The 14,164-nt window shown below is 47.1% G+C and overlaps 1 protein-coding gene across 1 annotated transcript in view; it reads left to right on the top strand.

The window, feature by feature from the left end:
• Positions 1-14,164, top strand: part of RCL1 (RNA terminal phosphate cyclase like 1) — a 215,721-nt gene that overhangs the window by 77,724 nt on the left and 123,833 nt on the right. Inside the window, exon 4 of the mRNA XM_085632927.1 lies at positions 10,547-10,621. Within this exon, the coding sequence (XP_085489053.1) occupies positions 10,547-10,621 (75 nt within the window). The remainder of the gene's footprint in view (positions 1-10,546; positions 10,622-14,164) is intronic.

Raw genomic sequence — 14,164 nt, 5'->3', positions numbered from 1 at the left:
TGGGATCGTGGACCCTATGTCAGGATGCTCTGCGTCTCTGGACATGGCTGGAACATCAGGGCATTTTCCTGGTGGTACAACACCTGGCAGGTTCTCTGAACGCCAGGGCGGACAAACTCCGATGCCGGTGCATGATGGATCACGAATGGCGTCTGCACTCTGACATGGCACAAGGTCTCTTTAAGCAGTGGGGAGAGCCTTGGTTAGATCTATTCGCCACAGAAGAGAACGCACAATGTCGTCAGTTCTTCGCATTGGAATTTCCAAGGAAGCACTCGCTTGACGACGCTTTTCGTCGCGTGTGGAGTTGTGGTCTACTATATACCTTTCTGCCTATACCACTTCTACCCAGAGTGCTGAAGATCAAGGGTGACTGGGCCCAAGTCATTCTTGTGGCTCCGGACTGGGCTCAAAGAGTATGGTATCCAGAGCTACTTAGCATGGCTATCGATCCCCGATCCGACTGCCTCTTCGGGAGGATCTTCTGTCGCAGCAACAGGGGACGGTCCTCCACCCGAACCTGTCCAGTCTTCCCCCCCCCCCCCCCTTGCATGGAGATTGAGCGGCGGCAGTTGATTTCTTTTGACCTGCCTCCTGTAGTTTGTGATGTTATCTTTGCAGCCAGGCGTCCCTCCACTAAGACGGTATATGCCTGCCGGTGGAACAAGTTTGTGGCATGGTGCACAGCAAAGGCTGTGGATCCCCCTTTCTGCCACTCTTTCACTTTAATGACAGCTTTCCTGGTGGCCATCACCTCTGCCAGAAGAGTAAGTGAGCTCCAGGCTCTTTCTTCTAAACCTCCTTTTCTCTGTCCATCCAGACAAAGTGGTTCTAAGGACTTGTCCATCTTTTCTGCCGAAGGTTGTCACCACCTTTCATATTGGGCAGACATCACTTTGCCCACCTTCTTTCCGCATCGCTCTAAAGAGGAAGAGAGGCTCCACCCTCTGGACCCAAAACGTGCCCTCTCATTCTACTTGAACCGCTCACAACAGTTCCGGGTGGATGACCAGCTCTTTGTTGGCTACGTGGGCGCCAAGAAAGGTCGGGCCGTGCACAAGTGGACCATCTCTCGGTGGGTTGTTCTGTATATAAAGGCTTGTTACTCTTTGGCTGAAAAGGAGCCTCCGGTGGGGCTGAGCTCCCATTCTACCAGGGCGACTGCAGCTACTACTGCTTTGGGGAGTTCCCTTGCATGACCTCTGTTGGGCAGCTATGTGGGCCTTGCTGCACACGTTTACCAAGCATTATTGCCTGGACAGCCAAGTCTGGAGAGACTGCTTCTTTGGCAGTTCTATTCTCCAGGACTTTCTGGTGTGATCTTGGTTCGCAGACCCACCACCGGGGTTGGTATTGCTGGGGTATCTATTCTAAAGTAAGTGATCTATCACTACGTGTTTCTTTCAGATGCACAAGTTACTTGCATTCGGTAACGATATATCTGTAAGATATCCAAGTGGTGATAAATTCCTTACTGCCCACCCATCCACCCCGTTCTGCGAACTGATTTCTAGGGTTAAGGTTATCCCTTTCAGGGCCCTAGTTTCATGGCACCAGTGGCCAGTTTCTAGCATGGCTCTGCGTTCCTGGCGCGGAAAGTAGTGTACAGAACTGACGTCCGCGCGCATGGCACGTATAAGTAGCTCCAGAGACGTCATCTCGGCGCCGACGACACCTACCGACTCGCAGGGGTGCTGCTGACAAACATTCCGGATCCAGTCTGACGCCTGGGGGTAATTCTAAGGTAAGTAATCTACCACTACTACTGTTTCTTACAGATATATCATTACTGAAGGTAAGTAACTTGTGCATCTCGACCATTAAAGGCCCACTCCCTTGTAAAAGGACCATGCCTTCAATTCTGGCTTTTTTTTACATTTCCTTATTCGTTTTTTCACAACATTCAAAAATGAGCAACAAGCACACGCTCTCCCAGTGTTGACATCGGAGTCAAATCTCACATCCAGGGCAGCCATCCCCTCACCTTGGGGATAGATTGTCCTCCTGTCCGGCAACAGGTACGTGTGCAACCAACGTAATGAGCATGGAATAAATACACAATTCGGGCATGCACTTCGGGGAACTGAGTTTTTCATGCCTATTAAAAAATTACTTTTTATGTCCTTCCTTTCTTTATTTGGCTTTTCGCAACGTTCAAGCATATCGATTAGGGCCTACAACGCTGGAGCAGGCCTTTAAGGGCCGGTATAGCTTTCTATGGCAGACTAGGCGGCTTTATTAGGACATTGGATTGTTGAGTGTTCCATGGAAGACAATGGAGTGGCTCAGGGCTTTTAATGCCTTGTTCTAAGCAGTCTGCTCCAACATTTCAATATTTGTTTTTCTGTTTCTCCCTTTTTAATCTAGAACATTCTGCACTTAGTGGGTAGAATGTTCTAATACCCTTAAAGCACTTCTGCCTTACCAGTTAAAGGCCCACTCCCTATTTCTAGGCCCTTGTCGGATGAGGCATATTATTCTGCTTCAGGGCCCTCAAACAACTGGTATAGCCCTTCAAACATTTAGGTTGAATTGACTGCAATAAAAACACCGTTGATTGGCTTAATTGACAAATATGGGAGTAAAAAGTTAATTTAAATGTGTAACAATGCAGTTGCAGGAGTTGGCAAATCCAAGACAAAACGCAGTTCTGAATCCTTTCCTGGCTTACAGGATGGTCCAGATGGGGCTGAACTGAGGTGGCGAAGTGAGCTAAAGAATGATGATGGATTTAAGCCAGATCTGTGACTGCGGGGGGAGTGTCTGAAAAGTTTCAGCGCTCCGTCCATCATCTCCTTGTGTTTGCTTTGTTCGCCCTAAGTTGACAGGGTATGCCCAGACGTCGGTCCCTTGCTCAATTTGCCACTGGATTCAAGCTAGCCTGGCTGATAAAGGGTGATACCCAGAAACCGGTCCCAGGGTGCTTATTTCCGGTTCTGGGAAGACCTGGCTTGGCAGTTCGGGCCTGACTGTTCCCATGAGGCACAGGGTTAAGACTGATTTGCATATAGCTGGGTCTGAACTGAGGTTGCAAAGTGAGCTAAAGAATGATGATGGATTCAACCCAGATCTGTGACTGGGGGTGAGTGTCTGAAAAGTTTCAGCGCTCTGTCCATTTCCTTGTGTTTGTTCAAATACTGAAACTTCATGAAACGGAGATGCCACAAGTATGCAAGTGCAATAAGAGTGGAATAACCCATTCAGGATATCTTTGATAACCATGGAAACATCAAGGGGAAGTTCCCATGGAGTCGGATACTGAAATTTATAACTTAGTGAATAATTTGAGTGTGATCCAGAATTCAGAAACCATGCATCACTATGTAGACATTTAGCTAAGAACGGTTTGTGCCTTTAATTTTTTGTACAGAGTTCGACACTGCACACATGCAGGCTATACTAAGTGAGATGGGGTTGGCTCTTGAACAGTTGAAGTATGTGCAAAATTTCAAATAAAATAAAAAAAAGTTTAAGATAAAGTAAGGGTAGGTTGTGCATGTCTAATTTCGTTTGTCTGTAAATAACTATTTTTAAACTGAGGATGATGAATAATTGAGTATAAATTTGGAAAGTCACCTCTGTTGCAATGAAATGGTAGCTTATGGTTTAATGCACTGTTTCGGTGACAGTCAATAAGGTTAGTATTTCAAGTGGAAAATATTTAGCTATCTGACTGCATTTTGCAGCACTCTGGGCTGTCTAAGAACGCTCACTATGTCATGCAATTCAAAATATGGAATACCAGTCTTGGGAGGTAAGAGTGGCCACAGCCACTAAAAATGTTACTCTGTTTCATTACACTGGTCGGCCAGTAAAAAAGTAAACTTGTACCTTCAGTGCACATATGAATAATGAAATTAGAAATTCCGAATTTAAACCATAATCTATTTTTAGCATATGTAGCTGGATAATTTGACAAAACCATGACTTTGCAAAGCCTCAAATAATATTTTGTCGTAAAGTGGTTCGAGGCATGTGGGCTGCTGAATTCATATCTGTGCATAGATCGCCGCCTAGTGTTGGGTCCGGATGATTGCACATTGTTGTCCTGGAAGAGTCTTCGAAGTATCACGAGATAGGTGGCTCCTCCCCTGGATTACAGTGCGCATGGGCATCCTCTCCATCCTCAGATTGTTTTTTTCCGCCATTGGGTTCGGATGTGCTTATCTTAGCTCAAGTTAGGGAAACTTTATTTAAGGCCAAAAGCCTTTAGATAGCGTCGGTATTGTTTGCGTTCGGTATCGATAAATTGTTATACTTGTTCTCGGACTTATTCACCCTTCTCGGACCAAGTTTCGGTCCGAACATCGATCGACGTTCGAAGATGGAATCGAGGACTCCCTTCAAGAGATGTCCTCTGTCATGCGAAATATCCGCACATCGATGTCTATCCAGTGTGTAACAAATGTTTATCACCGGATCATGATGAGTCCAGGTGTATGGCCTGCGCCCGGTTCCGTTCGAAGAAGACACTTCGGAATCGACGGGCGGCTAGATTGGAGGCCAAACAATCGGTGCCTAACCTGGTTAACATATTCAGCACTGAGGATGAAGAAGTCGAGAGCGTCGAAGAGATACTCGAGCCATGCTTCGGAGCATGAATCCCAATATGACGACTATGATGAAGTGATCTTCGAGGACGAAGACGTCGACGAGGTAGGAGACTACGATGAGGCCCTTGGGGCCGAGGAAGATAGCTCAGGCGAGGAGCTAGGCCAATCCGTCGATGCGGAGGCCGAAGGAGATAGTCTTGATAAGGCTCAGGTCAAGGGATCGCCTGCGGGCCTTACCCAAGATCGGTCGGATCGTTCTACAGCCCCGCCTCAAGGCCCGGCTTCGAACATTTCAAAAGAGCCAGAAATATCAAAGACTGGAGTCGATTCAGTGAAATCGAAACCAGCACCGGTCAAATCGAAAGTGCAACTGGTTCAGGTCGGATCGAAGGCATCGAAGCCCTCCAATCCGTCGACACAGAAGGACGTCTGAGCCGACCAAAGAAACAAGGACTTCGGTACCGAGAAACCAAAAAAGGACTTCGGCACCGAGAAACAGAAGAAGGCCCTCGGTCCCGAGAAGACGCACCGGCCTATAGCACTGAAAGTTGGGGCACCAAGGTCAAGGTGGTCGATCCGACTACATCAACACCGAAGAGTGCTGAGACTGCCAAAATCTCGGATCAACAGGGCGTCGATCCCAAACTTCGGATCGAAAACCCGAAGGCTGGAAAGACACCAAAGACCGCGTCGAGGCCTGTCTCCAAAGAGCCTGTCGGTTCCAAAGCACAGTCTGCATTCACGTTGCAACAGGTGTCGGAGTCCCTAAAGCGCATCAGGGAACGGGCCACTCTCGAACCGAAAACGGGTCCCGAACTGCCAAAGGTCGCAAAGGCTCACTCGGCGCCGGCACCGATCAAGTTCGGATTGCCACCACCAGGGGCACCGAAGATGTTCGAACTTAGGAAAAGTGTCGAAAAACCAAGAACAGGGCCCACGGAAAGAACCGATGTCGAAGACTCACAGGACCAGTTTATCGACGCCGACACTGGTAGGCTGTTCTGCAAGCGGAGAATTGTTCCAGAAAAGGCTTTGGACTCGTACAAGATTCCACTAAAAAGGAAAATGGCGTCTGGTTCAACACCAGTACTTGTAGAACCTTACCACACCTATGACCAGGAACCACCATCCTTTTCTCCCACACACTCGGAGGCGGATGCAGCAGAGGGCTATATTGAGGATGATACCACTTATCCTGTGGATAATGACCCCGATGAACAACAGCAAGACCAAGATCAAGCATGGAGAGACCCTAATGACCCAGGAGACCCACAAAATGCTCCTAACACTCATCTTTATAATATCAAACCATCTCCCACTGAAGATACTGCTGCTTTTAACGCCCTCATTGAACGGGCGGCTGCCAATCACAGAGTGGAACTTCATTCTGACTCTGTGGAGGAGGATTTCTTAGTGGACACGTTCTCCACATCAGAAAGAACGCTCAAGACTCTACCAATGTTAAAAGGGGTTATTAAACATGCTAAGGACATCTTTAAGGAGACAACCAGGGCACGGGTATTGAACCCGAGAATAGAGAAGAAATACAAACCAGCCCCAGGAGACTCAATGTACATTAAGGGTCAATTGCCGTTGGACTCCATGGTAGTTTCTAATGCTCGCAAGAGCTAACTCGCAGACTACAGGTGATGCTGCTCCTCCAGACAAGGAGTCCAAAGTGCTAGAAACATCCGGCAAAAGGATAGCAGCACAAGCAGCAAACATCTGGCGCATTGCCAACACTCAGGCACTCCTGGCCCGATACGACCGGTCACACTACGATACACTAGAAACACTGCTAGAACACCTACCAGATGAATACAAAGATGGAGCGGAGCTCCTCATCAGAGAGGGGCAACTCATTACAAATGCGTCCATCAAATGCGCACTAGATGCAGCTGACACTGCAGCAAGGGCAATCAACACTAGTGTGATGTTGAGGAGGCACGCATGGCTGAGAATATCAGGTTTCAAACCTGAGATTCAAAATAATATCTTGAATCAACCAGTCAACCCAGACTTTTTATTTGGCCCCGAGGTTGATGCTACACTGGAAAAGATTAAAAAGGACACAAACTGCGAAATCTATGGGGGCTCTACAGTCGCAGCAGTTTCGGAGTGGCTCCTTTCGTCGCCCCGGGAATAGAGGAGCAGCTAGAGGTCAGCGGTCCCAGCAGCAGTACAGTAAAGGAGGTACCCAGAGTACCTATAATAAAAACAATAGGGGTGGATATCGTGGATCCAGCACCAAAGGCAGAGGACGAGGACACAACACCAGGGCCTCCGCCAATAACAAACAGTGACGTCTTGTCACTGCCCCCCGCCCACATAACACCGGTCGGGGGGGAGACTCCAACAGTTCCTGCCAGTCTGGAGATCCATCACCACAGACGGGTGGGTCAGAGAAATTGTCCAGTACGGTTGTCTGGAATTAACATCCAATCCACCCAACATACCACCAAGACACCGTCCTATGTCCGCAGAGCACTTGACATTATTGCAGCAAGAAGTACTAAGTATGCTGCAGAAAGACGCCATAGAGCTCGTGCCTGTGGAACAGCGAGGGTCAGGGGTGTACTCTCTACTTCTTAATCCCAAAAAAGGACGGGTCTCTCAGACCTATACTGGACCCGAGACCTCTCAACCAATACATTCTGTCAGAGCATTTTCATATGCTCACCCTCCAGCAGGTTCTGCCGTTACTCAATCAGGGAGACTTCCTAGCAACACTGAATTTAAAGGATGAGTATTTCCACATACCCATACACCCATCACACAGAAAATATCTCAGGTTCACTCTTCAAGATCAGCATTATCAGTTCAAAGTCCTCCCTTTCGGAGTAACGACGGCGCCCAGAGTCTTTACCAAGTGCCTAGCGACAGTGGCTGCACACTTAAGGAGACAGCGCATTTACGTCTTCCCTTACCTGGACGATTGGCTTGTCGGCCAGGCAGTGTGCCAGCCACATATTCCACACCATTCACCTTCTTCACAGTCTGGGATTCTCACTGAATTATCCAAAGTCACATCTTCAACCCGCCCACGTACGCCAGTACCTGGGTGCGACCATAGACACTCTGGCAGCCAAAGCTCAGCCAAATTTAGTGAGGATCAACAGCATGCAACTGCTGATAAAGAAGTTCAGACCTCAACGCTCCCTTCCGGCGCGAGTGTTCATGCAGTTGATAGGCATGATGGCCTCCTGCATCTTCATAGTCCCGCACGCGAGACTACATATGCGCCCGCTTCAGGAGTGCTTGGCACGTCAATGGAATCAGACTCAAGGACAGTTGAAAGACCTAGTGTTGGTGAGCGGTCGGGCATACAACTCTCTGCATTGGTGGAATCCACAAAACCTTTGCAAGGGCCGACCGTTCCAAGAGCCTGTTCCACAAATAATACTGACGGCGGACGCGTCTCTCCAGGGATGGGGAGCTCATGTACTCAATTACACAGTGCAGGGACTATGGACGACACAGCAACAGAAGATGCACATCAACCTTCTGGAACTGATGGCAATCTTCCTGGCGATGAAGGCATTCAAGGTACACTTGTGCAACAAAGTCGTGTTGATCCGGATGGACAACATGACTGCCATGTACTACATACAGAAGCAGGGAGGAACACACTCTCCACAGTTGTCTCATCTGGCTCAGAGCATGTGGAGGTGGGCCATTCAGAGGAACATGTTCCTCATGACAGAACACCTCCCTGGCAAGGACAACCAAATGGCGGATCTGCTCAGCAGACACAGCCACCAAATGCACGAGTGGGAGCTACATCCATCAGTACTCCAACCGTACTTCCAGCAGTGGGGTCATCCAGAGATAGACCTATTCGCCACAAGGGAAAACGCAAAATGCCAACGCTTTGCCGCCAGGTTCCCGCATCCACAGTCGCAGGGCAATGCGATATGGATGAACTGGTCAGGCAGATTTACGTACGCTTTTCCCCCAGCGCCATTAATACCGCTGGTGGCACGCAAACTAAGGCAACACTCAATGACACTCATCCTGGTTGCTCCAATGTGGGCACGCCAGCCATGGTACACCACGTTACTAGAACTTTCCGTGGTGCCGCCTCAAAGACTGCGGCTAACACCCAAACTTTTAACACAGAACCATGGCGAAATTCAGCACCCAGATCCGCAACAGCTGAACCTGGCGATCTGGCTCCTGAAGTCTTAGAGTTTGGCTACCTAAACCTGCCTCCAGAATGTATGAATATCAGGGAGGCCAGGGGACCCACGACCAGAGCTTGCTATGCGGCTAAATGGAAAAGGTTTGTCATTTACTGTAAAAACAATGACATTAATCCGCTGGATGCATCCATCCAGAACATCATCTGTTACCCGTTACACTTGTACCGATGCAATCTGGCATACAGCTCCATCCGTATACATCTAACCGCAATAGCAGCCGATCTTCAAAACAGGCAGCACCTCTCTTTATTCAGAGTACCTGCCATCAAAGCCGCCTTAGGGGGACTCAAACGAGCGATTCCTCCAACACACCCACCGGCACCGGTGTGGAACCTGAATGTGGTCCTCACCAGATTGATGGGTCCACTCTTTGAACCTCTACATTCATGTGAGATTCAATTCCTCACCTGGAAAGTAGCTTTTAGTGGCAATCACTTCGTTGAGAAGAGTTAGTCAACTCCAGGCACTAACCATTCAAGAGCCATTCATACAGGTTCACGCAAACAGGGTTGTACTACGTACCAACCCCATATTCATGCCTAAAGTGATATCGCAGTTCCACATGAATCAGACTATTGAACTGCCTGTTATCTTTCCAAATCCAGACAATGTCGCAGAAAGAATGCTCCATACACTAGATGTAAAGAGGGCCCTCGTACTATATAGACAGGACAAAGGATTTTAGGAAAACAAAACAACTGTTCGTTGCCTTTTCTCCACAACACCAGGGTAACGCCATTTCCAAAGCAGGGATAGCCAGATGGATCGTTAAATGTATTCAAATTTGCTATCAAAAAGCTAAACGCACATTAACGATTCCTCCCAGAGCCCACTCCACACGAAAGTTAGGGGCGTCCATGGCTTTCCTAGGGAACATTCCTTTAGAGGAAATATGTAGAGCAGCCACATGGTCCACTATACATACATTTACTAAACACTACTGTGTAGATGTGCATTCAAAACAGCAGGCAGCTGTAGGACAGGCTGTTCTCAAGACCCTTTTTCAGACTGCTGCAGCTGACACGGGCAGCCGCCGCTAATGGAGGGACTTCTATATAATCTATGCACAGATATGAATTCAGCAGCCCACATGCCTCGAACCGAATATGCTACTTACCAGTATGCATCTGTTCTTGGCATGTAGGGCTGCTGACATTCATATCGCCCACCCTCCTCCCCGGCGCCTGTAGCGGCTGCAGCACTCAATTACTGTATAGCATGGTCATCACTTACTGTATCTACTCCATCACTGCCACAATGGCGAAAAACAATCTGAGGATGGAGAGGATGCCCAGGCGCACTGTAGTCCAGGGGAGGAGCCACCTATCTCGTGATACTTCGAAGACTCTTCCAGGACAACAATGTGCAATCATCCGGACCCAACACTAGGCGGCGATCTATGCACAGATATGAATGTCAGCAGCCCTACATGCCAAGAACAGATGCATACTGGTAAGTAGCATATTCGTTATGAACACTACCAGTGAGCCTAAAGTAATGTAACCAACTTTATTTGCTCTTGAGATATCGAGGGGGGAAAAAAATCCTAGACTGTAAAATGCATCTGCACGAGTTCCATTAGGTGATACTGCCTTTTTTTTTTATTTAATACAAAATAAATGTAAGAGGGTTAACCTTTTTCCGATTTGTTTTACATTTTGTAAAAAAATTTTAAGGGAATATTCTATTATGCTTTACTTTTTTTTATAAAATACATGGAGCATCCTATTGCAGATTAACTCAACTAGCTGTTTTAGAACAGTGGCTGATGCTTGTCTATCTTCTCCTCAGGTCGATCTCCTCAAAGCAACAGCACTGCCTTTAATGAAGCGATTTGGGATAGATGGTGAACATTTTGAAATAAAGGTAATAATCCATTACAAACAATTTTTTCCCCTCCAAAAGCTGATATTTTAAGAGTGCTTGTGACTGCTTTACATAATTGAGTAGAAATGCTTCTTGTTTGTCGCCCATAGTCATGAATTCATTGGTGGGGCGTGAGGCAAGTGGAACCATAAGATTTTCATCTAAATATATTTGTTAGTGTTTGAAGCGAGATGTTGTGTTTAGAATTAAGAGTTGGAGGCGGATGACATTTTTTAAGTCTATGCCAATGGATCATTATTATTTGTTTTGAAAGGTTGGCATCTGAGTGTTTTTTGCTGTGAGGTGGTGTTTTTCTTTTTTTGAACAACCTCTTTTGGATCAGTGGAAAATTGAGCACTTTCAGATTCAAACTAGATGGTTCAAGGTTTCAAAGGTTAACTACGTTTGTGCTTGGAAGCTTGGCTCTGTATATACTATACCAAAGTAAGCTATAGTGTGCACAGAGGCCAGGTATTCCTGAGGGGTATGGCAGAGGCTAAATTAGGTAAGTACTAATTGCTGGATACGCTGGTTTCTTTGCAGGAGGCAGGTCTGAGTCTGGGCAGGCCTGTAGGGCTGGGGCCAAAGCAGTAGGTTTCCTCCCCTTCCTGGATCAGTACAACTCTCTGGTTTTTCTTTCTTCCCCAACTCTAAGAAGGCAAGGTTCAGGGTTGCCCCTAAATACTAAATTTAGGAGTGTTTAAAGGGGTGAACAGATTTGGACCAATGGGTCCCTTTGTTGGGGTGGGTACAGCCCTATTATGCCACCCTCCTGTGAGAGTGGGCATGAGCCTCTCCCTAATTGTCCGGGTCCCCATATCTTGAAGATGGAGGGGACAGATGAGTGCTTCACCTCGCCTCCCCCCCCCCCACCTGAGGCGTGGGCTTGGCAAAGGTGGGCACACCTCTCTTCCTAGCTGGTTTTCCTGACAATTCTCCCGTCCAAAGTGAGGGCCAGAACTGATGGGAGCTAGTTGCTTGGGGCAGGAAAGGCATGGACCGGTTCAGTCCAATTTAGACTTTCTGGTGTGCTTTTAACTTTGGTTAGTTCACTGTTGGCACACACTCTTTATTGTACCTTCAGCTTTCACTCGCTGGTCTGACATGGCTCTGCCGCTTGAGCGGAGGGAGTTACCTGCTCTGCCTCACTACATGGTTGACAATTAAGTTGCCATTTTGGGGAGGTTAGAGGTCCAGGCACTCTGCTTTTTGCTCTGAGCCATGAATTTAGGACCAATGTGGACGCATGCAATGGGCATCGCAAAGACTTGCCTATCTGTGCCTGAACGTCAATGGGAATCCTGCTCCTCCGCCTGGAGAGGCCACCACCATGCTAAGACTTTACTACGGTTCTACCGAAGTTTATCATCTCCACTCTAAATCTAGGTATTCTGCCCCTCAGTCTTTCTCCGCTACGGCTCTTCTGGAATCGGGGAGGAGCGTCATCCCCCACAGCCCGTGCCAGCAGACGATAAATAAAATGATAATAGTTATTGGCATTTTATTTAGGCTGTCTGTGCCCTGCAGTAAGTATGGGGCGGGGCATGTCAGGGAGGAGTAGTGTGCACTTATAAGTGCGCATGTGTGTTTGGCTGGCTGTTCTAAGCCGGCCAAACACACATGCCCACTTGTGTTTCTCCAACCTGGCTGTGTTACACAGCCAGGTTGGAGAAAAGGCACAGGCTCCAATGTACCGTTTGAGTGCCAAACTATGCCACTCGGACCAATCCTGGCACTGCTCTCATGTGAGAGTAGCATCTTTATTGGGTGTGGATCCTGTGCCTTGAGGGCCCCTCCCCTTCCAGCCAACGGGAGAAGCAGCAAGGCGGGGAGGGCGGAGTGGAGTAGCAGGTAAGTCCTTTTTTATTTTTTTTATATATATTATTTCTCCCCAAACCTCTGCCCCCTCCACCTACAACCGCCCTACCACTTTATGTAGGCAGCGTCTGGCACTGGTCTTTCTGCTGCTGGGGTCACTTCCTTCTCAATTTTGAAGGCTCCGCATCCTGCTATAGCTGCTGGTTTTCTTTCTCTTTTAGCTCCCTATGGCTTGGTGACCAAGCAGAGGTCCGTTCTCCTCCTATGGCAGTTTCCCCTTTTGCTAGCAACAAGGCTTCAACCATCAAGAAGGGTCCCTAATTCCTACCCCCGGGTCTGCACCCCGTGCCGTTTCTTTTACTCCTAAAGGCCTGTACTGCAATGTAGGAATTATGGGACCTTTTGAACTTTCCTTCTCCTAGACCGGTGTTTTTTCACTGAGACTTTATTGAATTAAGCTGCGCTACCGTGTATTAATTTAGCCCTTCCGAAGAACTATCAACATAGACTTGAAAGAGTCCAGACCAGGATGAGGTGTTGCTATTGCTAGCCCTGGCAGAGTAAAAATAGAAGTCATTGAGAGACTGCTAGCTGAGTGAGTGGAATTGTGTTTTCAGAATTGATCTCTGAGCTACGGATTTCTGGGCAGGTGTCCATGATTTACCGTCGCGCCTCACTTACTTGAATCTAACAACTTTCAACTCCTGGGGGATTTTAGCTTCCATGGTGAAAATGTCCCAAATACGGAGGTGGCCCACCTTTTGGCCAACATGGACATGCTAGGCATCCTATTGTTGTGGGTCCTACCCACTCAGCAGGTAACTCCTTAGTTCTGATATTTTCTTATTCCCCAGAACTCTTGTTAACCCCCATCACCTCTTCTTTGGTCGGGCCATATATATATATATATTTCACAGAAAAAACCATAGGTTTCAGGCACGTTATAGTTAGGAATTAGCATTTAAAAAACCTCAGAAAGTCACTGAAAAAACCATAGGTTTCAGGGGTGTTCTAGTTAGCTGGACTTTTCACTTGTACAAAACCATTGAAATTCCCCCGTTATAGTTAGTTCAGCTAACTATAACTCGCGCGCCCGCAATGCACTGCTGATGACGTCACATATTGCATCACTCATGACATGGTCAGTGACATCACTCATGACATCACTGACATCTCAAATGACATCATCCAGTGAATGTGTGTTTTTCTGAAAATTAAATGTTTTATATATGTATATCTCAAGGTCGATGTTAGAATAAATGGGTATATAAGTGTCTAAATGGATGATTTGTTTTTGAAAAATTGATTGTGTAACTGACTGATTAAGTGTATCATAGTGAATACATGGCTTAGTGAGTAATGTTTAAATATGTAAATATCTGTATCAGTCTCTCACTTTGTGTATAAGTGGCTGCAAGGGTTGGTGAGTAGCTACATGGGTGTCTATATAGGTTATTAGTTGTTTTTTTGAGTATCAGTCTGAGTGTCTGCATGGTTCGGTGGGGGGTATTACGTAGTGCATAGGTGCATGAATGAGTGACTGTATGTGTTGAAGACAGCATGTGTGCAGGACTGTATGGGTGGATGAGTGTGTGTATGGGTGTGTTAGTGAGTGAATGACTGTCTCAATAGTGTCTTTATGAGTAACTACATATGTTTTTAACTAGTATATGTGACTATTGGTGTATATAAGTGAGTATATGTGAGATTGAAAGAGTTCCTGTA

This window comes from Triturus cristatus, chromosome 2_1 (genome assembly GCF_964204655.1).
Source record: "Triturus cristatus chromosome 2_1, aTriCri1.1, whole genome shotgun sequence".
NCBI classification, from domain to species: domain Eukaryota; kingdom Metazoa; phylum Chordata; class Amphibia; order Caudata; family Salamandridae; genus Triturus; species Triturus cristatus.
Note: the sequence above shows the minus strand (reverse complement) of the source record. Positions and strands in the feature narration are given on the sequence as shown.